General features: G+C 34.2%; 1 protein-coding gene across 2 annotated transcripts in view; it reads right to left on the bottom strand.

Annotated features, from left to right (window-relative positions):
• The window catches only part of LOC138705749 (zinc finger protein 239-like), a 167,419-nt gene that overhangs the window by 48,311 nt on the left and 92,221 nt on the right, over positions 1–26,887 (bottom strand). The window contains exon 6 of one of the 2 annotated variants that reach the window (XM_069834360.1): positions 25,079–25,384. The exons of the other annotated variant lie outside the window; for it this stretch is intronic. Within the exon in view, the coding sequence (XP_069690461.1) occupies positions 25,240–25,384 (145 nt within the window). The 3' untranslated portion in view covers positions 25,079–25,239. Of the gene's footprint in view, positions 1–25,078; positions 25,385–26,887 lie in introns of those variants that run through there. 2 annotated transcript variants of the gene reach the window in all.

Here is a 26,887-nt window from a genome sequence, read left to right as displayed (position 1 = left end):
GGGAATCTCCAGCTAAAGTCCCATCATCCAAATAAAAGAGATTTAAGTCACTAGTTAATTTTTGGATGAGGGAGTGGACTGTAAGACTGAAGAGTAAAGGCCCTAAAGGGTCTCCCTGCTGACAGCCTGTTTGTGATAAAATAATTTTGGAATTAAAAAATAGATTGGACGAATATCTATAACACTGCCAAACAAAAGGGTAACATGTTTTCTTAAAATTTCTTATAATACCATATTTATTAAGAAAAAATTATAAAATATGAAAAGACAAACAATTATTAAGGTAAATTTGTAAAATAACATCTTATTTTCCTTAAGAAAATTATCAACATACATGGAATTTAGTGAATTTCTACACAAAACAATATTTTGTCATCAATATTATTACAATTTATGTCTGACAAATGCATCACCCTTTATTCCTTTATTTTAAAATCTTCTGAATGTTAAATTATATTATCTCTATGAATGTCTGTAATTTTCTTCAATTATTGTTTTTTTTTTTTTAAGTCAATGACTTCTTCTTTCTTCATTGACAGTTTTGACTTTTCACTTTAGAGTAAGTCACTAAACTTGTGAACTGACTGTTGATATCTGAGAATCATGACGAGAATGAATGTGTGTTGAGTTAACCCATTAAGTTAATGAATTATTTTCCAACAAGTGTTCCTGGGCGATGATGGTCATACACAAAATGAATCAAGTTACTAATAATTGCAAAATATATTTTCTTATCACATTTCTTAGTACTTGCACTTTCAGCTGATAATAGGATTTTTCTTATGGTATTTCTGCTACAGGTTTCTGAAACTGTAAATTATTGGATTTGTTGGGCTAACTTCCCACGACAGTGAATTCAAGGGAGGTACTGCAGTGCTTTGAATTACCAGTTCAGTTAGTTGATGAATTGTGTAAATTTGGTCATGTTTTCGGAAGATTTATTGATAATGGGAAAATCTCTAGAGGCTATGGCCTCTGATTGAAAAAAAATGCTCAATTTTCCTGAAATTACCTGTATCTGTTAGACTTGACAGAAATTTTAGTCCCTTTTTAAAATGTTGTGAAATTATAAAGTGTATGGCTGCCCCTAAATGTAACAATATGATAGCGTGTTTTAATTTATTTAATCTATTTAAGAGATTTTGCAAATCCATACATATAAATTATAAAACAGTGTAACTGCATACTCTTGCAAGCAGAGCCTATATAACAATGCCTTTTTCATTGTATGCATTGCATTTTTTCTTTCTTTTTGAACAGGGGAATTATATCTGTCTGTTTTTTTTATTAATATCTTATGTTTATATACTATTTCAATTCATGGTTTTTATGTGAATTACGCAAAGTTACGAGTTTGTTGATTTTATTGACAATAAAGTGACATAAATCATACAGCAGCTACAAAGTTATTCAAGAGACTATGCACTATTTTAACACTTTATCAAATGGTAAAAAAAACCCTCACAAAATACTTTTTTGTGAAATTAATCTTACTATGTAACCAGGATACTCTTTTCTACTCCAATCTGAGAATATTAATCATTTTGAACGATTTTAAGGAAAGGTAATGTTAAGTTTCTTAAAATTTAGATTTAAGGAAATGTTATTTAGTTGAGCCAATAATGTACTCCAAATTTGCACTCCTGTTCAGCTGTTAAGGAAGGCTGCACATTATTCATCAAGGGAAATTTAGTGAAATTCACATTTTTATAATCCATCAAATATAAGTGCTACTTAAAATGTTGCTTGCTCAATATACATTCACTGCACTTTATTCATTACCTTTCACATAAATTTTTCTACTTTTTAGGCTTCCTAGTTATTTTTATAAAACTGAATTACTTGTAACAGAAGAAAGATACTTGAGTATGTGGTAGATATGAATAGAACATTAATATTATGCAAAATTTCATGTTAATGTCTTCAGTAGTTTTTGAGCTATGCCGAAAACCGTGTATAAAAATGAAAGTTATAGAAAATGAGTGGCAAACATAATATGATCATATGAGTTGTAACAAGTTACACATGTGGATATTTAAATGCATATATTTTGATATAATGGAGATAACAATATAATAAAGTATTTCATTACTAATATTATACAGGGCGTATTTTGCGGGCTACCGGCCCAACTGTAATTTCAATGACGAAGTCATCAAAGTATTTTCGTCCCAATCAAGACGTCTGGAATTCGCATATAAATAGGTAAGGAATTTTATTATAGGGATTTTAAAATATATTTTGCGTAATAATAGGGTCAGCTGTAGCCCAGACCCTTAAACCAGTATACGCCACTGGTATTATAGCAAAAAATTTTAGTGTATCCTAATACAGGAAGTATGACACGAAATGAATTTCTGTTCAGCATTGCCAACTCAACATGAGCGAGTCTGCTACAAAAAGCCTTAAGTTCATCTACAAACACCACAATTAAGCTATGCTAAAAAACAGCAGATGTGATAAAACTAAATAAATAAGAAATACAAGCTCCCTCCCATTAAAAACAATGGGTCTTCTCGCCCATATCTTACTGTCGACATGCAGCGACACTTCGTGCAAAACATTGTAATCAACAAAAGTCCATTCTGGAGATGGTTTGAGAGAACCCTTATTCTTGAGTAACAAAGGGAACTGACAACCAAGCTACAGTTTTAAATTTAAATGATGATGTGTTGGGGTGTCATTTTATTAGGGTAAACTCACTTATTTTGTAGGGTTGGCGACACTATGAATACAGAATTTGTCAAGTAATAGGCAGTATTTACATACCACAGAAGTGTAACCCTAGTGTAACCACCAATGTATCATAGTACTAATGCCATTGGATTTGGGTAACTGTGAGAAGAGGCTGGAAATTTCAAGATACATAGCAGACAATACTGGGAGTGCTAAGCACCACTAGTACTGAAAATTTTTGGAGTATTCATGATACAAAGCAAAACACCTGAAACGTCAGCGCATATGACGGAAATAGCATTCATATGGGAAGTATTGGGCACAGAAACCATGTTGGGGGTGTTCTACTGCAGCTTCAAATAGGTCCTACTTTAAAATGCCAGTAATGTGCAGAATGACACAAGCTATCACTGCTTGCTTGTTCTCTTTGTGGATAGTAATTTCCATCAAAGACACTGGAACCTCTGTTACCAGATGCCTTTAACCGTCTCTATTAAATTCCGAGTTGATTTGTGGGCCATGTTGTATCTGAAATTAAGAAATAAAAAAAAAAAAAAACCTGAGATAAAATAGATAATTGCTTTATTCGGAAAATACTTGAGTACTTTTTTTCCGAATGATAAGAATAAGAAGACCAGTATTAAACAATAATATGTTTTATTTACAAAACAGTTCTGAGCAATAAGAATCAATTTCACTTACCATCTTTCAGCTGCAGTTCCCAAATGATTGTCCAACACAGGGGTGAAAACATACGACAGCTGTGGATACCTATTGTCATCAAATAGAATACCGTACCTTTAACTCTACCTCAAATTTCTGATAGATAAGAGTGTGTGCCTTGATGAATTTTCCTTAAATCTCCTAGAACAATCTGAAAATGTTGACCCTTTTTTTAAACTAACTCGAAAAATATTTGAGGAGCTAAATACAGAACTGGAAGGAGTGCCATGAACGGTACATTTTATTATTATTATTATTATTATTATTATTATTATTATTATTATTATTATTATTATTATTATTATTGTTGTTGTTGTTGTTGTTGCTTTATTAATTTTCTTTGGACTGTATTTAAAACAGAAATTTACTATAAGCAATTTTCAACATTATGTTATCAGCTTTAAATATGAAGGCCTATTGTGCAAAAGATACCCACAAGTTTGGAGAATGTTAACAGATATTTTTCTCACCATTAGTGACATTACTGTCAAATATAATGGTTGTAGGCCTAAATAGCAGCAAAGACGTAGTTAATTTATATGGGGTTTTTGGTTAGGCCTATAGGCAAATACGTATCAGCAGCATTGGGGAACATACGTATTTTGATCTTTATATATATTTTTATGTGTGTGTGTGTGTGTGTGCGTTAGTAATAAATTAGTAACAAGTGGGAAAACCACAACAGTGCTTTGGAATATACAGGTACAAGTAAGTATGAAACGATTTTTTCGTGCTTTGCGTAGTTATGATAAGTTTTAACTTATACTTTCTTGAAAGTCTACTGTTGCTTAAAATCCTGGAACAGTCAAGAGTTACAGAATTCTTGCAATAGGAAGATCACAACTTGTCCTCGATTCTTCAGTCAGCAATAGTATCGGTAACATACTGTAAATACCATTTACAACGACGGTGTCATTTGTGAATCTATAGCGGTTGTAAAACTGCTCATGACAGTAAAATCCTAATGATTTTTTTTTTTACTGTCTATCAAATATTTTCTTGGCAACCGTGGTTCATGTTCAATGGAATCTTAATTTCCAATCCTCAAAAACTCTACAAAATCGTCATCAGCTGTAAAATAGCCGCCATTTTTTCCTCAAAGTTGCCAGAGTTCATACCAAGACCGGTCATTGGCGTGTACAAGTTACGAAATGTAGTGTCAAGAAGGCCGTGACTAAGAGAGTATACCTGCAACCAACGAGCACAGAATCCATAGAGTAGATATAAACAGCTTGGAGGTGAAGCCGCTTTTGTGGACAGTCGCCATTATGATGCTACCAAAACATTGGGCTCCCGGTTAGCACATGGACAGTTGATTGTGATGTTGCATCGTTGTTTTAATTAATAAATTAACTAATTTCAATATGCCTACATGTTCTGCGTATGGCTGCACAAACAGGTTTTCAAAAAAAAATTCCTGGAATAACTTTTCACGGGTAAATATGCATGTGTGAAATGTACTTATTACCGGTAGGCTAGATACGGTAATGAATGATTTAGCCTAAGTTAGTCGGTTAGATTCGTATTGTTCACGTATTTGTTTGATTAAGAGAAATGATTAGTGTATTGATATTATTGTAATTAATTTTTATAATCACTAAATCTGACACGCTTTGTAAACTTAGCATTTACGAGCGAAGCTAACCTAACAACGCAAGTTGGAAGTTTGTGTCGCGTGCTATAGAACATGGGTGTAACGAGGTTTCTCTTCAGCCGAATGCACGTATTCTTTTGATGAAAAAGAAAGAGTGTATTAATATTATTGTAATTAATTTTTATAATCACGAAATCAGACATGCTTTGCAGACTTAGCATTTACGAGCGAAGCTAACCTAACAACGCAAGTTGGAAGTTTGTGTCGCGTGCTATAGAAAATGGGTGTACCGAGGTTTCTCTTAAACCGAATGCACGTATTCGTTTGATGAAGAAAAAGAAATAGTGTATTAATATTATTGTAATTAATTTTTATAATCACGAAATCAGACTTATGCTTTACAGACTTAGTAGCTTCATTATCTCGGTCGTGAACTGACTTGACCCACTTGGTAATAAAACTTCACTTTTGTTCGCCGTTATAATCTAATTATATACTATAAACGAAGAGCCTATCAAATATTATATGGTTAAGAGCATTCCATTTTTTCTGCAAACAAAATCGGGACATCTATACGAAATACTGGCAAAAGAAAGAGAATGATAATTTGCGTTAAGAAGCAAGTTTCAATATTAAATCGAAGCAAATGGATCAACCTATAAAAGTAATTATTATAGGGTAGCATTTTTATTGGACTAGTAGCAAAATAAGGTCAAACTGTTATTTTCCTTTTTTATCATTATTGTTTGTTTAACCTTCCAGATTATCTATTAAATACCATACTGCAATTTGAAGAGCTGCCAATTTAAATAACCTATATACACCGTGTTCCGCTTATAAGTATAATAAAAGAAATAGTTATAATTTCATAACAATGCATGCAAATGGGTTAAGATTGGTACCATTGTAAAGAGGAAATTGGGAAGTTTTAATCCATTGTTGTTACTTATTTTTAGAAGACTCACGCATGCGCAGATCATTAAATAAGAGAATTCGTATCGTATCTTTAGTCAGTCAGCATGTGTCGTAATTGAACACCAACGGGATTCCCCTAAATGGAATGTTTGGTGTGGGATCATGCGTGACAGAATCATTGGTCCCTATTTCTTTGCTGAAAAGACAGTCACTGCAAACACGTACCTGGATATGTTGCAACTGTATGCTGTGCCACAACTCCCAGATGGAGCAATTTTCCAGCAAGATGGGGCTCCACCACACTTTGCCAACATGGTTCGCACATTCTTAGACGAACAATTCCCTGCAAGATGGATCGGAAGAGGATCACCGTACATCACATGGCCTGCCAGATCACCAGATCTAACACCACCTGATTTTTTCCTGTGGGGGTTTGTTAAGGACCAGGTCTACAGGACGCCAGTACGTGATTTGGCAGACTTACAAGAAAGAATTTATGCTGCTGTCAACAATGTTACACCACAGATGCTTCATAACACTTGGGTCGAGGTTGAATACCGGTTGGATATTTCCCGTGCCACCAATGGAAGCCATGTTGAGGTTTATGGAACATAAGGTAACAAAAATTCCCAGTTTTCATTCTTTGTAGCAGTTGGTTTCAACTATATACTTGTATTAATTCAGAAGTTATAGCTATTTCTTTTGTTATACTTATAAGCGGAACACTCTGTATATATATGTGATTTATCGATGACAGTTTCGTAATTTTTGCTAAAAATACGTGCATAGCGATTCTGTATTACGAAACAAACAAGAACGTGTGAGTCCTACAAGAAATTAGGGACATATGGAATTCTTATTATCATAAGATCTTCTATAACGTAATAGCTATTTTGCAATGTTTTGGTAGCAACAAGATGGCGTCAGGTCCATCAAACCGGCTTCACTCCGTCCAATGGTATTAAGATGCTAGTGTCTACTCTATTGTATTCTGTGCTCGTTGCCTGCAACGACTATAAAAAGGAGATGTGCAAGCATGCTGTCCCGATCCAATCCTGAAAGGGGGGGGGGCTGTAAGCAGTGAGCTCTATACTATATTGGAGGCACCACCGCAATTCTCTTCACTATCTGAAAGCGTGACTGTAGCTGCCATGTTGGAGAGGATATTTCTCTATCTTCTAACTAATGTGTTTCAAACAACGAGCTAGAATAAGAATATAGAGTGGCGTTCACATCTATATCAGCGCTCTTGGTGATACTAGCTCGAACTACCAGCCGCAATGTTTCAACTTGTTACCACAGTCTAATATATACAGTCGCGCAACTTCAACACTTTTTTTGCCAACATTCACGACACTAGCGCTCAAGCGGCAGGCAAGGCACTGGTCATAGGTTTGATACAGCCAGCACATGCTTTAAAGGTATGCGAGACGTTATAATAACGTTTTAATTATGCGTCGGAATAAAGGCAATGTGTGCAATGACGAAAATTGCAGTAACAACAAGTTTAAATCTCCGAATTTTGTCGTTCTTCAGATTCCCTAAAGACCCAGAGAAAATCATAACTCAGTCATAACCTATAATCCACGCTGTAGGTAGCCTACGTATTGTGTTCTATAAAACATATATTAGTTATCAGTTACCTATTTGTATGTCAGGAAGGGGAGTTTCAATAAAAACAAAGTAAATACCTGTTACAGTACATTATTGTTTTGCAGAGATCATGTGTAAATGTGTAACCATTGCGATTTTGGATAATGTATCTACAGTTTTTAATGCAAGTAATTCCATAATTTTTGTATTCGTGTTTTTTTCTTTATATTTTTCAAAAGTTGAATGTTATATTGCATTCAAGTAGGAATTATGGTGTTAATTTTTCAAGAATTCATGGCGTATTATAATTCTTTTCCAAATATTCATTTCTTGAATAAATCCAGACTGTGTCGATAAATTTCTGATGTGTTGGTGTAGATTCATGTGGCAGACGTATGAAGTTCTTAAGAAATAAAAGAGCCTTTTTTAATTCAATATAAAAAGCAATCTTTCCTGTAATAACTTGCATGACTCTTATTGGTGTTTATTTTACATTTCCAGTGATTATTTGAGCCGTTCAGAGCAGAAGTGGTGTAAGTCAAAATTATGTAATGAGGTTTAAAGTAAAAATTCTGTAAAATACAGCGCAAAGTAGCAATTAATATATCCTTCGTGCTATTCACTGACTACTAATAGTTTAAATAAATTCAATATTAACTGCTACTTTGCGCTGTAATTTACAGAATCATTACCCATTTTTGACTTACACCACTTGTGCTCTGAAAATAAAATTAGGCCTACATTTTCTGAGTTAATTGAAGTTACAATTTTTTCAACAAAATTGTGTGTTCATTTATTTGTTCTCATCTACGTCATATTAACAGTAAGTGCGTGTAATTTACGTATTATAGAGGTAGGATAAGTTAAAATTAAGCTTATGTGTGAAAACTGGAAATGTAATGTAAACTGCGGTAAAATTGCCATAAAAATTTAAACCACAATATCAGCACTATTTGTGACTCAAAATAATAAAGGAAATATCGGTTCTTAAGAAACTGAAAAATAATGAACTTCATAAATCAATGTTTGTCATATTAAGGTTTAAATCCTCCGTTTTTTTATTTTCAAGTTTACTTCAGCGGCCGAGTTTACCCCAATTTGCGGTATGGAAAATAGTTAATTTCTCAGGAAAAAGGGAGAGGAGTTCACCACGCGATGTACTCTACAATTTTGAAGCTACTAATTTTGACTCTTCTCACAGGAGATATAGAGTTCCAATGATTCATAAATATATTTAGGAATCAATTGAATTAACCGTCCACGTACGAACAATTATATTATTTCAAACCATGATACATGATCAGGGCCAGGATTCAGTTGTAAGGAGCAGAAAGAATTGCGTTTATTCCCAGTTTCTGAAACTTGTAGATTAACTGTGTGTGAAATTCTTCAAGGATTCTAAAGTAAAATTAATAAGAGCCATATACACTTACTGTATAGCATAAAAATATAAAATAAATTACGCAAAACCCGTTTTTTAATGTGTTATCATATGTCGTGTGCACACTTTTAACTTGCCTGCCGCTAGAGGGCTACTGTCGCGCCAGCTGGCAAATGTTCGCATATTTGATACGTATGAGTTGCGCGACTGTATATATTAGACTGTGTTGTTACCTCGCTTTAGCAGGAGACGTATAAGAGTCATTCCACGTCAAATCGCACAGCAACAAAACACGACCTTCTCGAAAATGGTCGAATTTTTTTTCATGAATTCCAGACATCAAATAAGGAGACCCGTATTGTTTTATTTCCACAATTATTAATTATTTGTGTAGTTATGACTATTTAAAAATGCGCAAATTATGCGCGCAGTTACATAAACTCAATTGGAACTCTGTGTCTACATATAATTGAGATTTGGTGTTTGGCGCATTTGAAAGACTAAATACAACACTTTTTATTACTTTAGGCTTATCACAAATAAATTTCAAATTTGGCCTAATTTTTTAATGACTTATTTTTCAAAGCAAAATTACTACGTTGAATAGCCAAGTTAAAAATCTGAAAAAAAAAAAAAATACAGGCTTGTTCCCTGGTGTATTATCTGTAAACTACTGCAGTTAAAAATGTGGGATCTGCATACATACATTTGCAACAATTTATTTTCCGGAGGCATGCACGCGCTCGCGAACCGCTTGCGGCAGCAGACCTACACTTACACTTATGCTATAAGGCTGCGAAATTCCCCGTTGCTTATAATAACTGATGTCGCACACTACACAACAAATGATTAATGCCTTAAGGAACAGTAAATATCTTATCTAAAGTGATTTTATTATTGTCAGTTCAGCTAAGAGTGGGAGCCCTTCACAATGCTGTATGTTTATACTGTACTATATAGCCAAGTGTTTAACGATAGCAAGGCTGGATAAGGCAGTAAACTTTATGACAGTAAACAGATGGCCGGAGACAAAATATAGAAGAGAAAAATAATCAGTCAGATTTTGAATTTCATGGAGTGAAGTTCTGTGTGTCGAATATTAACGCTTGTGACGTATCTTCTACAACATGAGTGACGGTAAAGATCGCGTAATATATAACAAGTGTTTAAATCCATTTGACCTTCCTAATCACGCTTTTAAAAAGAAAAATACACTAAGACGCGTAAGTCGCGATTTATTGATAAAGCTTAATTTAGCGGAGTCTTTGAATGTGCGAATATGTGATTCGTGCCGTAAAAAAGTCTATCAACTTCCGGATAGGTCAGATGAAAGTATATGTGAAGCCGGTAGTTCTTGTGATATTAATAAACATGAATCAAATGAATGTAGTGCGGACAATGAAAGTGATAATCCCAGTTCTTCTTCTAGCAGTTCTATGGATACAGCGCTAGAAATTAGTAATATTGAGGTGCTAAACAAAAGTTTGGTGTCAATAGGAGAATCCCCAATCAAGAAAAGAAAACTACTACAAAAACGATACCCCCGTGAAAAGTTTCAAAAAGTAAAAGGCTCCCTAGCAAGTAAAGTTTTTCATGTAGAAGATGCATCGACGCCCATTGAAAAGTCAGACAATAATGATATTATTAACAAATTGATTGAATCCTTTCACACAATAGATGACAAGATAGTAAAAATTCAAATTTTAACAATTTTTTTAAGTTGGTCCTACAATAAAATTAAACAAAACTTTGAAGCGACTGATCACATGATAAGGGTGGCAAAGAAACTGGCTGAAGAAAGTGGAATTTTGTCCACTCCTAACAATAAACTCGGTAAAGTTTTGGAACTGTCTATAGTGACTAAGGTGCTGCAGTTCTACAGATCAGACGATGTGAGTAGGGTAATGACTGGAAAAAAGAATTTTGTTAGTGTGAAAGAGGACGGTCAAAAAGTTCATAAGCAGAAAAGATTAATTTTATGTAATCTTAAGGAAACATACAAGTGTTTCAAGGACTAATATCCACTAATAAAAATAAGTTTTTCTAAATTTGCAGAACTGAGACCAAAAGAATGTATTTTGCCAGGGGCTAATGGAACGCACAGTGTATGTGTTTGTACACATCACGAAAATGTAAAATTACTTATAGATGGTGCAAACATTCCACTACTAACATCAAATTCTAGTGTAGTTGTCAATAACTACAAAGATGCGCTGTCACACATTCTTTGTAATCCTCCATCAATTTATTGTTACCTTAAACAATGTTCAAGTTGTCCAGGACCTGAGAATATAATCAAACATATCCGAGAACAGTTTGACGCCGAGGCTATTGAGCAGATAACATACAAACAATGGGTTACAGTTGATCGCACTAATTTAGAAACGCTTCAGTCTTCAACTGATGACTTTTTAGACAAATTGTCAAGCAAACTTCTCTCCTTATTGCCGCACGTTTTCATAGCACAGCAGCAAAGTCAATTTTTGGTGGAATGCAAAGAAAATATACAACCTGAAAATTACATAGTTATTGCAGACTTTTCTGAAAATTATTCATTTGTAATACAAGATTCAGTACAGGGTGTGCATTGGAACAACTGCCAAGCCACAATACATCCTTTCGTAGTATATTTCAAAGAAGGTACAGAAATTCGTCACAAAAGTATTGTTGTTATCTCAGAAAGCATGAAACATGACACTGATTCCTTTCACTTTTTTCAATCTGAAGCAATCAATTTCTTAAAGCAAGAATTCAACGATATGAAAAAAATTATCTACTTTTCCGATGGATCAAGTTCACAATACAGAAAGAGAAAGAATTTTAAAAATATCTGCTTACATGAAGACGATTATGGAATTGGCGCTGAATGGCACTTCTTTGCAACGTCGCATGGTAAAGGTCCATGTGATGGAATTGGAGGAACTGTTAAAAGACTTGCAACGAGAGCCAGTCTACAACCCGGTCAAGATCATATAACAACACCAAAAAAAAACTGTTTGACTGGGCACAAAAAACCATTTCTAACGTGCAATTTATATTTTGTCCCCTGAATAAGCACAAAAACCACAATGAAAATTTGCAGGCCAGATATCACAATCTAAAACCAATAACTGGTACATTAAAATTACATTCTTTCATTCCGTTGTCAAAAACTGAAGCTGTAGTGAAACAATTTTCTTTCGAGAAAGAAGGTAGGCGAGTGAAAATATAAAGTGTAGTGAGAATGAAAACAGACGTTTAAAAAGCAATATGTACATTATCATAATAAGTGAATAAAATTAGTGTAAGTTAGTAGTGTTTCCTCGAGTGACTTGATACGTAGTGGGTGTAATGTAGTAACGTTCGCTCGATCATCCAGTGCCGATAAACAGCCCAGCGCGCGCTCAACGCTTCCCGTCCATTGCTGCACCGGTCTGCTACACATTGCTTCGTAAGTAATTAAATTTCCATTAAACTATTAGAGATCCCATTGTGATTTTTTCTGGAATTATTAAGAATACTTCAATGCACCTAGTAGGTATGTTTTTAGATTTTTAATACGGCTATTTCACATTGATATTTAATTTTAAAAAATTGAATCATAAAAAAATGTCTGTAATAATTATAATAAAATCAGTTAATAAATATTTAACAAAAGACAGTATTTTAAGCTTCTAAATGCATTTTTCAAAAAAAAAAAAAACACCAATGTGCACGGCAATATGACGCTTTAAATGTTGCATTGTGCGACATTTTTAACGAATTTTAACATGGAATATTTAAAAAACATGTGGACTTAGGAGGAAATAAAAATACACTTGTTAGTTCATTAGACCCATAGAGTTGATAAAAAAAATAAACGCAATCGGAAATATAAAGGTCAAAATTTGTATAATTTTGTGCGATTTGACGTGGAATGACTCATAAGCATATTGGAGATTTTGAAATCCTATAATTAAGATGCCCCTTGTGTGCTCTGCTTATAACCTATTCCACTGCATTGCAATGTATTCCACTGAATTTATTTTTTGTTTCTTATTTTTATTGTGTAATCATGTAAATCGTGTTTATTTATCATTTTAACACCAATATGTATTCCACTGTGTTTTTTATTACATTTTTATTATTAGTCTTATTTTTTTATTGTGTACATTTTGTACAATTATTGTCGGTTTCTGGTTTCATTATGTGAATCCTACTTACTTGTAATCTAATACTAATATGTATTCCAATGTGTTTATTTTTATTTTTACTGTGTACATTTTTTAATCAGCTTCTGTTTTTGTGTGATTCGTATTTGATTAATTATATATATATATACATACATATGTATTCCACTATGTTAATTTTTATTTTATTTGGAAAATTTATTTTTTATGTAACTACCTCTTTTCATTATGTATCTAAATCATATCAGTATGTAATTACTTAAATATGATCCAGTTGTACAGTATGTTCAACTATGTAAACAAGTTATAATCCTGGTTGAGTGTAAGAGAAGACCTTGCGGTTTTAACTCTCCAAGGTTAAATACAGCCATTATTATTATTATTATTATTATTATTATTATTATTATTATTATTATTATTATTATTATTATAACTAGGTTGTTCTGTAGGGCTGTGAAACTTGGACTCTCACTTTGAGAGAGGAACAGAGATTGAGGGTTTTTGAGAATAAGGTTCTTAGGAAAATATTTGGGGCTAAGAGGGATGACGTTACAGGAGAATGGAGAAAGTTACACAACGCAGAGCTGCAAGCATTGTATCCTTCACCTGACATAATTAGGAACATTAAATCCAGACGTTTGAGATGGGCAGGAGATGTAGCACGTATGGGCGAATCCAGAAATGAATATAGTGTTAGTTGGGAGGCCAGAGCGGAAAAGACCTTTAGAGAGGCCGAGACGTAGATGGGAAGATAATATTAAAATGGATTTGAGGGAGGTGGGATATGATGATAGAGACTGGATTAATCTTGCTCAGGACAGGGACCAATGGCGGGCTTATGTGAGGACGGCAATGAACCTCCGGGTTCCTTAAAAGCCAGTAAGTAAGTATTATAACTGAAGCGACAAAACAAAGAATATATCATATTTAAAGTAAGTAGTCTGCCATAGTTTGGTATTACTATACATGTAATAAAGGTACCATTTGGGTGCACGCGACACAGACAAGCGACCGAGACAGGCGACAGAGACGAGAGACCGAGACTAGTCGTCTTCTGTCTGCTCTCTATAGAATTATATGAAGTACATTTGAGAGCGCGAGACAGAGACGAGCGACCGAGACGGACGACCAAGACAAAGCGCATGAGACCGCTTTCGGACCAGTAGTGTCTCGCGACAGTCTTGTGCAACGCGTGTTTTGTGGAGCAAAATACCTGTCTAATATATCAGAAATTAAATTCACTGGCGAAGAAGACCAACAACTACGAGTCGTACAAGGATGGGAATATCCGTGATAACATCTGGAGGGCTATTGCTGAGAAATTAAACAAAACAGGTAAGTTTATACTTATTTATGACAGAGTATAACATTTACAATATATTGTAATTTCTCTTTTATTTATTTATAATACATTAATGTAATGAATTAATTGTTACTGTTGGTTAGTTTCTTCTGTTTATGTGATCTTCTTCCCAAGAAACTGCACATGAAATACATGTACTGTCTGATCCGTTTGGGTTTGGATAATATTAATTTATTATTATAAAGCTATTATGAGAGCAGGAAAAATTTCTTGTTGGTTATATTATGATTAAAAGATGGGAGTTTCCATATATGATAATCAACAATGCATAATCTGGAAGGACAAATTAAAATCGTTGATGATTAAAATGGCTATTACAAATCGACAGTGGGTAAAATGTGTTCTTTGGTATGCTAAATTTGAGAGTGTTAAAAGAGTTCAAAGAAAATTTCGACGTAAGTATGGTGTGCGTAATGTACTTAAATAATATTCCTTAATGTTGTGGTATCGAACATTTCCAGAAACAGATTCTATGTTAAGAAAACATGCACGAGGTCGCAGACGAAAACCACTACGAGAAGCAGCTATATCTTGGCTTGGTCCCCAAACTCCCCACATCTAACCCCGCCTGACTTCTTCACAGAAACCCAGGAACATTGATGATGTATGAGTAAAAATTACTCAAGCTTTTCAACAAATCACCCCGCTTATGTTACAACGGACATGGGCTGAATTTCATCACCGCTATGAGTTGTGCAGGGTGAGCAAGAGGGGTCATGTTAAGGTCTGAGGAATCTCCCATCTTTCAGTGTTGTATGCACAAAGTTTCAACAAATAAATTTCAGTAGTAAATGTTTTACGGTATTTTTATTTTATCCATACCCAAACGGATCACTCCGTACTTTCTAAGCCCTTCTCTTATCTCGAACCCTGCTCTATTTGTATATCCTTCTGTTCGACTTAAACAATGCATATTTGGTGTTAACGTTGTTTCCACGTCATGGATAAAAAACACGCACACACACCAACCACACATACCTTTCACGCGCGTCAAATTTAAACATTTTCATGTTTTCCGCATGGAGACTGTAAAAAAGATGGAAGTATATACGTGATCCATACAATCGCTTTAAACGCAAAAGAAAAATGTCAACCGGATCAACTGCACCACCGAAACATTCTAAGTGGGAATTTTTCCAGAGACTGGAATACTTAGAAATGGTTTCAACAGAAAGAAGTACTGCCTCCAATGTTGATTGAGATCGAGCAGTTGCTTCAACTTCGGCAAACCAACAACCTGAGAACAGCGAAGAGTGTCCAAATGCGGCGCAATCGCCTAAACCACTGTCGCCACGAAAAAAAAGGACGCAAAAACAATCAGGGTAATACTCTTGATTACTTCAAGAAACGGGAAAAAGTCGGCAAATATTAATGTAAAAGTTAAGCACCATTACAAGTACGGAAATTGAAGACGATGTTACTTCATTTGGGAATCGTGTGAAATCCGTTTTAAGGAAGCTACATTCACGATTGAAAATACAGGTTAGGAACGAAATATTCAATGTTTTAACAAATTATGTAGTAATTGAGATGGATATGCTAAAAGAAAGATCACTGTCAAGTGGAATATCCAACCCAAGTAGTTCTATGCCAGCATATTCTCCTTCAAGTACTGCCTCAACTTCCGAACTAACTTAACGCTGCAGGCACAGAATGGTACACAAAATGATGAAAATTATTATGATGATTTTTGTGACATAATTACTAATAATACAATATAAAACTTATCTTAAAGTGAGTGACAATTTTTCTTGTGCTGTTTTATCGCCTTTTGTTTGTATGTTTTTGTCTATTAAACTCAACACATAACCAAACTGTTTTTGATTCAATTTAAAATAACTCCTGAACTTATCTTCTTCTACTAATAAATAATTCATTATTAATAAACAAAAAATCCTTCTTCACGTCTTGTTTTTGTATATGTATAGAACTCATATATATTCTTTGCTTATTTCAGAACACATCCACAACAAATAATCATCATCATCATCATCATCATCATCATCATCATCATCATCATCATCATCATCTTTTTCTTCCTCTTCAAGCGGTTTTTAGGACCACTTTTGTAGTCATATTTTACAAATATTAGCACTTATTTTCTCAACAACCACTTCTAGAATACTGAGAGTTGCCGTGTCAGTTTCACTTGTCGCTTGTCTCGGTCGTAATATCAATTTGTATTAGCGACAAGTAAGAGATGTCTCCGTCTCCTGTCTCTGTCGTCTGTCTCGGTCGCTTGTCTCTGTCGCGTGCACCCAAATGGTACCTTAACAGTTATTGATAAAAAATTCTGTAACGTGTTCGTTGTGTTTACAGATTCCATTGAAAAATAATTCGTTAACTAATCAGTGGGTTTCACAAATGAAGAAAGAGACAAATGGTTTCCAACAATACATAGTATTTTGTGTTCTGCACATTTCGATACTAAATACATGTATGTATCTATTTTGTAAACGAGAAGAGACATTCGTTGCACAGTGCAATATCAACCATATTCCATTTTCCATCTCATTAAAAAAAAAAAAAAAAAAAAAAAAAAAAAAAAAAAAAAAAAAAAAAAAAAAAAAACTTATGGACCACCACCGAAGAAGCGAAGTTTCGAAGAAGCTTTCTCTTCTGTGGTAGAGGAAAATTCGGTAGAATACCATCAATATTCAGATCTGTGTAAGATATTGACATGAATACGACTTCAAGTAGCCTATGTCTACACGATGAAACTGAAGCTTAGGTGTGTTCCACTGAAAGCGTGTACGATCTCGCGTGCATTTTCTTAATGCCATCATTACTATTTATAAAAAAAATAATGCGTATTTAGACATTTGAATATGCTCATTACTTAGGTTTCACTCTATCAACGATTCATTGCACTCGAAAAAAAGAAAACATGTCACTCCAGTTAGCTAAGATGTATGGAATAAAATGCTGCTGCATGGGTTTACTCACGAGTATTAAAAATAAAGAAGTGTTAGTAAAAATGGGATATATGAGTTATTACGATATAAAAGAAGATTCACAAGATGCAACTATCCTGGACTACACTTTTCGTCTCATTCTATAGGAACCACGCCCACGTCTGTACTTGTTCCACATCTTAAAGCTCTTCAATGCCAATGTAAGAGGTATAGAATAAAATGTCACGTAGGTTTCCTTCCCAGCGGTAAAAATGGGATATATGAGTTGTTGCAATGTAAAATAAGATTCACAAGATGCAACACGTTATATACAGTCCCTTCAGCCTCATCCTATAGGAACCACGCCTACTTGCATTTACATCTCTAAGCTTCGATGTTAACGTAAGATGTATGGAATAAACGGTTGCTGCATGGGTTTCCTGACAGGTGTTGAAATAAAGAAATGTTAGTAATTTTGGAATATATGAGTTAATGTGATATAAAATAATAATTCATAAGATGAAACATGTTCTATACAGACACTTTCCGTATTATTCTATAGGATACCACGCCCACTTGTTGACCAGTTAAAACATGGCGGACATAGGTTCAAAAGTTTCGAAGATGGCGGCGCCATCGCAACTCTATATTCTTCTAGCTCGTTGGTTTCAAACAACGAGTTAGAAAGAGATTATAGAGTGGCCAAGTTGTCCTGTACAACGCTCTTTGCGGTGTCACCGCGAAACACGGGAGATACGTAATAAGCATCCACCGTTGTAAAAATTCGTCTGCTTACAACGTGTGTATATGGAGATAGAGCTACGAAAAAAAAAAAATAAAAAATAAATATGCCTGTTGTGTGTGCTGGCTGCATATAATTGCAATATCAAAAGAAAAAAAAACAGATATATCATATTTCAGGTAAATTTTTATGAAGTTAAATCCATAGTTTTGTTAATTAGCAGAATTTTTTTTCATCTGTGAATGTGTAAGAAATCCCGGCATACATATCGTGTGTACTAAAGTATTTTTCTTTTCTCGCAGATTGTCTTAAAAGAAAGGAACTGGTGAAAGAGTGAGTAATAAATATGAAATGAGGCAAATTGTATCCCTCCGAGAATGGTTTGTTGTTCACGACACTGCGTGTGTCCTTCCTTACTGTCTATAGAAGAAGACGATGTACTGTAGCTTATAAAAAGTAGGCCTATTTCGAAGAGAAACGATAAACCAAATACATGGTTCACTAGTAATGGACTTAAACTAAATATGGATAAATTCACTACAGTTCCGTTTGAAACCTAGTGGAAAACTAATAGCAATAAAATGTTAATAAGAAGAAATGAGCACAAGTGTGAAAGTTGATTTGTTGTTATTGTCTGCTGTATTCGTTAATTGACTTAACTTAATTCTGTTCTTGCATTTTATTATATATCTTTCGCAGAGCTGATCACAGAGTTCGCACACACATTCCGGGCCGGGAGAATTGTAGTGTTGGGTTTACCCACCGTCTTACCATTGAGCTCTAAACTAAAATGGAGGAAACACCTACGTTAAAATATCGTGCCACTAGGAGCGCGTCGCCACGTTGGTGAGAGAATCTCTCTCTCTTTGTAACACAATGATGTTAGCTCCCAAGTCCGTGTATGTATATTGAAGTTATATATATATATATAGTGTCTGTTATCTTGAACTATTTCTTTCAATTTAGTATGAGCTATGAATTCTCTAAACTTGTACGTAAACATCACAAATGAAGTTAACTATAACCGCTGAATTTTCTGGAAAGCTTCTGTTGTATCACACTATATGATTTCTTGAATTGAGCTTCTTTCTTCGCTGACTGCCATCAGTATTTGTGGGTTGAGTTTACTCGATATGCTGGGCGTATTCTCCCTGCCCATAGAAACTTTATTGCCTACACTGAAGGTGGGTGTTACTGGGACATGTTTCCTGAGCGGCGCTAGCGCAGAAGCGTACGCCACTAAGTGCTATCTTACTTGCAGATTGTTCTCTCTGTAGAATATGACATCAATTGTACGCTGTCGTTGGGCGCGAAATATATGTTCTGGTCAGTCTTGTTTAGTAATTTGAATCCTTCTACCTTCAGGGCTTCCACTAGCATTTTCCCCCTCTGTCCGTGTTTGTTATCCTGCAGATGAAATCTCGTGCAATTATTGTGGGGTCTCTGGGGTCTGCTTGAGACAAGGCACTCGTTATAGTTTCCATTACCTAATCTATATCTGCGTTTGGTTTGAGATACATGTCTAAAATGGTTATCATGTTAGTTTTCAAAAGTATGAAGTTGTCTTCAACAATTTGTTCTGTCTTCTGTCCTAGATTTGGGCTGAAATAGCATGATAGTCCTCCGCTTGGTCTTTCTTTATTTCCCTGCTGCGCCAGCGAGTGTGTTGAGTACCTTTCCAGTAGATCTATCGGCTCAGTGGTCACTGTTTCTGTCAGTATAAGTAGATCGTATTTCATTAGTTAATTTCCTGAGTCCATGTGTAGTACGTTTTGAGTCCCTCCACATTCCAAACAAGTAATGTCAATGTTCCGATCTGGCGTGCCGAGTCATCATTTGTATTCCTCTTTACGTTTCCAAGGGAGATGGTTCTTGTGAATATCCTCTTTCAGCCCCTGCGAAGTTACAAAAGTGATCCGTCTGTTTCCTGCCTCTGCGAAAAAGAAAACGTCTTGAGATAGCTCCCGCAGGCTAAAAATCGGGTGATTTCAAACGTTCAAAATATTATTTGTATGGTACTCCTGATTTGAATGCCTTGTTTCTGCCCTTATCGGTGATTCCTCACATTCTATATCCCTTTACTATACCCTTATTTTCAAGGAAGCTAACGATATGATCTGAGGTGGTAGTTTCCTTGAGTTTTCCAATGTAAATCCAACCTCTTCTTACTGCCTCTTCCAGCTGATTTTCGTTGTCTTCTCCCGTTCCCACTACATTTTGAGTGCTTTCCTTCGTCTTACCTCTTTCAACTACTTCCGTCCTTGGAGTGTGACTTTCTTTTTCTTCTATCAAAGTCCTTCCTTCCTTCTTCTCGGTCGCTAAGCCCAATTCTTCTTCTGCCCAGTTTTCGGTGCTTTCGTCTCCATTTGCCAAGATAGTGATTTTTCCTGTCTCATTTCCTTTTTCGGTTCCTATTTTGCGGTTTCGGTTTCTTTTTTTTTTTCCTCTTAACTATTTATTCATGTATTGAGGATGAAGTGATCAAGGAAGCCGAAATATCGGTATATTTAAAAGGCCGTGACGATTTACGGTATTTTCGAAAAAAGTAAATAAAAGCATGAACCAAAGACCGTTTGGTAAAACAGGTTAAGTTACATATTAACTTATAGAGCTTTAAGGGAGATATAGCAGACCTCTCTCGCAACAACGGCTCAACAGTTATCGTGTGTTCTTTTGTTTATTGGAAAACAGAACACGAGTTTTTTTCGTATTTTTTATTTACAAAAATTAAAGTGAAACTGAAAAAAATTAAAATAATTTACATTTTCAATTATTGTTTTTGTTACAAATGAAAGACAAAAGAAGTGAAATCTGAGAAATAAAGTTATTTAAAAAAAATTCTTCACTGAGATATTTTAAATGAAATAAAACACAGATAGATAGACAAACAGACGGGCGACGAACAGAGAGCAGAGACAGACACACAAGTTAGATAAGAATTTATATATATATATATATATATATATATATATATATATATATACACTTATATATATTAATAAAATACAAATGACGGCTAAGAAGCCAGTCCATCTGGGTCCCATGGCTCTCATAGATCCAGATGTGACGTCATAGGTGGGCGTGGCAAGTTACGTCTTAAGTGGGAGCGGCAAGTGACGTCAGTATGACGTCATAAAAGGGTCTGGCTTAAAGTGTTACGTTATAAAGGGGCGTAAATTAAAGTATGACGTCATAAAGGGGTATGAGAACAATCTGAGTGTGCAAGATTAAATTGTGACGTCCTAATGTGTGACGTCATCAATTTGAATTGCACAAGTGCTGGAATGTAATTGAAGTTGGGTCGTGACGTAATAATTTGAAATACACACGTTCATACAAGTTTGTATATTTAATTGCGGGTAGGGGGACTTGAAATACACTAGTTCATATGCGTAACTTAAAGTGTGACGTCATAAATGTGCGTGACAGAAATATAAGAGTGCAAAGTTAAAGTGTGCCGTCATATATAACGTTATAACTTTGAAATGAACAAGTGCAGGAAATTGGAAAGGGGGAGATGTGATAATTTGAAATATACAACGTCATAAAAGTTTGTAATGGTAATTTAATTGTGGGGATGTGAATTTGAAATGCAAAAGTGCATGGATGTAAGTTGTAAGGGGGCTGACGTCATAATTTGAAATACATACATTCATACAAGTTTGCAATGGTAATTTAATTGATAACTACTTTTGGGGAATGGAAAGTTGGGTGTTGGGGTTTGAAAATTCACAAGTGTTAATTGAAATTGGAATGGGGGAATTATTGATGGCGTAAATGGTTTTACTTTAAGCTAATTACTGAGTAAATGATAAAAAATTAATCTAGCACACTTGTAAATTAAACACATACATTATTATTATTATTATTATTATTATTATTATTATTATTATTATTATTATTATTATTAGGATTACAAGTTAATACATTTTGAAGTAGCATTTAGTGAATTCATTATTGGTTGTACTTTATGTCTTACAGTATTACCAAAATTAAATTAATCAGAATATGACATTGTTATTATTATTATTATTATTATTATTATTATTATTATTATTATTATTATCATTATTTCAATTTAACATTTATTACATTCATTAGTGAATATACTAGAAGCCATACATTAATACCGCAAGTAGGATTTGGAGCAGTTCGTAATACCATAATTGAATCTGTCGGAGTTAAAAGGAATGAAGTCAAAATATGAAGTTTTGGGTTATGCAACAATTTGAACAACTGATGTCATGCGGATCGAACGGTGGAAGAAGGAACTAAGACTTTTAAATATTGTTTTGTCTTCTATAACATAAAAATATAATATTTGTGTTATTAATATAATATTATTTGCTTCTCATTAAAGGTGTCAAAAGTGACTTAATTCCTTTTAGCTCCGACCGATTCAATTGTAGTAGTTAAAAATACCACCTACTCAATGATGATATAGTTGTCGTGTAATGTGATTACACGTGCATAATCGCCATCTGCTATGTGCGCAAATATGATGCAACCTAGATAAATGACATCCGGCGATTGTTCGATGGGACAACTGCAGCGTGTTGTGTTACAAAAATATTGTATTGAATACTTGTGCACAATCGCTATCTGCTATGTGTACAAATATTATGCAAGGTTGCTAAATAGACATCCGGCGATTGTTCGATGATGCAATTGCTGAGTAATCATAAACATATGAAGAGTTCGCGGAAAAACGATGAATGTCACAGTTTTCTTAAGGTTGATGTCATTATCTAATATGGATCACTGCGAAATTCAATGATGTTCTTATGAGACATGGTAAAAAGGAGAATTATCACGACGAATGCAGTAATCCTTTCCTTTATTTTCTATAGAAACAGCACCACATCCCGCAGTTATAGACTCAATGAGATCATTATTTAATCCTGAACAGAAATGTGACATTCATTGTTTTGCCCGTGAAGTCTTCACATGTTTTTGATTATGTAGCATAATGGCCATCTGCAGCGTGTTATGATACACAAATTTTGTATGACAATCTTGTGAATTGAACTTTTATTATTATTATTATTATTATTATTATTATTATTATTATTATTATTATTATTATTATTAGCCAGCTAGTTAGATTACTTGGTAAGGCATTCAATATACATAAAACATAATATATATAATTACAACAGACATAAAATAAAAGAAAAATGTTTTGATTTCAAGTGCATAATCGCTATCTGCTGTGTGCAAATATTATGCAAGTTTGCTTATTGACATCCGGCGATTGTTCGATGATGCAATTGCTGAGTAATGATAAAAAACATGTTATGATTATTATGTAGCCTAATGACCACTAGCAGCGTGTTATGTTACACAAATATTGTATGATGCAAATATTATGCAAGCTTGCTAATTGACATCCGGTGATTGTTCGATGATTTAATTGGTGACTAATTATATGTTTTTGATTATGTAGTATAATGGCCACCTGCAGCGTGATATGTTACACAAATATTGTATGATGCAAGTAGTATGCAGGCTTGTAATTGACATCCGGCGGTTCTTCGATGATGCAATTGCTGAGTAATTATAAAAAACATGTTTTTGGTTATGTAGCATAATGGCCACCTACAGCGTGTTTCCTTTAATATATTAAGGCTATGAAATTGGTATGTAGTAATAAATCAATATGGATTCCTGTTCGATGCTTACACGTTCGGGAGCCGGAGAATACTGGAACAAAATTTACAATATTGAAGAGTTAACACCTAGAAAACCATATTTAATAAAAAGCATGGAGAAGAAAAGAACTTTATACGGGACAACAATCCTTGCTAGAGGAATCTTCAGTTTTTTACCGCAGCGATTTAGCAGTATGTCGGACGCATTGTTCAATAAGGTGAATGATTTGTCACACATTGTTCTACTATACAAAGGACAGTTGGAGATAGGTAATGGGAAGAAAATGCACAAGTTGGAAGTTTCAGAAAGAGAAAGGTATCAATTAGTTTATTATATCAGTGTAAGTGTGAATGTATGAAGAATTATGTGTAATTGTTTCATATAGAAAGTAATCCGGGTTATAAATACATCGGTTAGAGATAATATGCCTGGATGATGTGGTGAATTATTCAGAAGTGTAATGAAAGAAGTATTGCAGTATAGAATAATTGGCATTGAACAAGTATAGACAGTGATCGGAGGGGGCAAGATGATGAATAATACTCTCGGATTTATACAACTATTACATTATCATATATTTTATAACACATATTTTATAAAAGATCTTTATCAAAGAACTTTGATACTGTAATAGAAGCCATAGCATTATAATGTCTCACAATATTTATTTTTTATTTTAATTTAGAATATTCTGTAGCCCCAGCCTCTGTCTGAGCTGAAAAAGAAGAAGAAGAAATAGCACGATTTGAATGCTCTAAGTGTACAGAACAGTGACCATCATGAAACGTGGTGAATGTTAAGCTTGATTATGAAGAATGTTTGAATTGTAATATTTTTTTTTTTTTTTTTTTTTTTTGGAAATAATGTTGGACTAATTTCTTCTATGTCTTAACCATCCATTCGCATCTCACATAACCAAAGGCTTGGGTTCGTTTAGACTTCCAAATTGGGAATGGGTTGTTAACCTATAACACTTTTCTTTCAAATATTAGTAACCCTTTCCCCATACTAAGAACTGGTGTATAGGTTTTGAAATATTAATAATCCTTAAAATTGGTGAATATGATGAGATTATTCTAGACATATGTCACAAGAATATACATTTCCAGTGGTAGCTTATTGATTTGGTGGTGAATTTGAAATACACAAGTTCATACATGTTTGTATAATGAATAGTATAAAACCTGAGGATATGAAAGCATGATTGTTTGTCATGGATAGTACAATTGTGAGCGTGTTAATGATTAATCTGAACCTAGTCATTGTGGGTTGGGGATGGGGGTGTCCTCGGTAAAGGAAAACAGTAACAAAATGAAATTATACAATGCAATGAGTATTCAAATATATTTTCAGTCAATGAATCCCAATTGTAATGATGTTTTCACCAAAATTGAAGTACTTTTACATTTTGGAAGGTGCACTCAACATTGTCTCTTCAGTGATAGAAGCAAATGCCATTTTTCAAAATATCTTTTTTAATGTAAATCAATTAGGACAATCCATTTCTTCCCAATTATACCCATAACTACAGTAATTAACATATACAATACGGTTAGTTTCACAGTGCCAAGTGAATGGGGTGGTTTCTACAGAAAACAGCATACTTGCTGCAAATTCCCGTGGAGACGGCGAGTTGTTTTAAAATGAAGTTGTTTGTCCCAGCTTCTTGGTAACCTTGTACATCAGTTATCATAATGGACGTCCTGAAACAAAATAAAAGCAGTATAGCATGATACCTAGTGTAAATTATATAATGTCACAGGAAAAAGTAACACATACTTACATTTTTTAACAAAACCACTCTTCCACGATAGACCACCTTGATATGCTGTCACCTCAATAATATGCAATCCATTAGTAGCTTAATTACAATTTTATTTAAAGCACCATATCCTCTAACGATGTGTTCCCAACTATTGACTACTCATTGCGAAATTGTAATGTATTATTCCACATTGCTATGATAAGTGTAAAAGCACTTTATACTTAATCAAAAAAGACACTTTGAACATTGTGTTCGAACTACGCTATAACATCCTTCTTCCGCGCATCTCTTCCGCCTTATGAAAGAGATATATTGAACTCAGTTATTTATACAATCCTATCGAGATTCTCTGCTGTTATATATAATCGGGGAACAAGCTAGTCGCACACCCGGTTTCTTTGTGATATTAATTGCAACTGATACGAAAATTATATTCTTGTGACACACATGCGAAAAGTTGTCGGAAATCGTAATCATGTGACATATATGCATCATCTTGTGACATAAATGCAACAACTTGTCGAAAATTGTAATCTTGTCATATATGTAACAACTTGTCGAAAATCGTATTTTTGTGACATATGTAACACTTGTCGAAAATCGTAATCTTGTGACATATATGCAACAACTTGTTGAAACTCATAATCTTGTGATATGTATGCAACAACTTGTCAAAATCGTAATCTTGTGACAAATGCAACAACTTGTCGAAAATCGTATTCTTGTGACATATATGGAACAACTTGTCGAAAATCTTAATATTGTGACATACTGTATATGCAAGAACTTGAAAATCGTAACGTTCTGACATATATGCATCAAACTTGTCGAAAATCGTAATCTTGTGACGTATATGCAATAACTTGTCGAAAATTGTATTGTTGTGACACATGCAACAATTTGTTAAAATCGTAATCTTGTGACATTTATGCAAGAATTTGTTGAATATTGTATTGTTGTGACATATATGCAACAACTTGTTGAAAATTGTAGGCTTGTGACGTATATGCACTTGTCGAAAATCGTAATCTTGTGACATATATGCAACGACATGTAGAAAATTGTATTCTCGTTGCATATATGCATCGACATGTCGAAAATCGTATTCTCGTTGCATATGTGCAACAACTTGTTTGTAATGAATTATGTAATATGGATTATGTAATGTATATATATATATATACATAGGATTCAAGTAGAGGGTACAGAAGAGTTTAAGCATAAATGTAGGTCTGTACCATTGTCATTGAGGGAACAGGCTGATGAGGTAATAAGCGATATGTTAAGGGATGGCGTGATAAAGATTTCAGAGTCCCTTTCGTGAATGAGTTTTGTTGGGTGAGAAGGCCGAATGGTAGTTTACGCATGGCTCGATGCACGTCGTATGAATTCGTTTTCAGTGCGGGACAATTTTGGCACAGAATATATTGACACATTATTA

The sequence above is a fragment of the Periplaneta americana genome, chromosome 9 (assembly GCF_040183065.1).
Source record: "Periplaneta americana isolate PAMFEO1 chromosome 9, P.americana_PAMFEO1_priV1, whole genome shotgun sequence".
Lineage (NCBI taxonomy): Eukaryota > Metazoa > Arthropoda > Insecta > Blattodea > Blattidae > Periplaneta > Periplaneta americana.
Note: the sequence above shows the minus strand (reverse complement) of the source record. Positions and strands in the feature narration are given on the sequence as shown.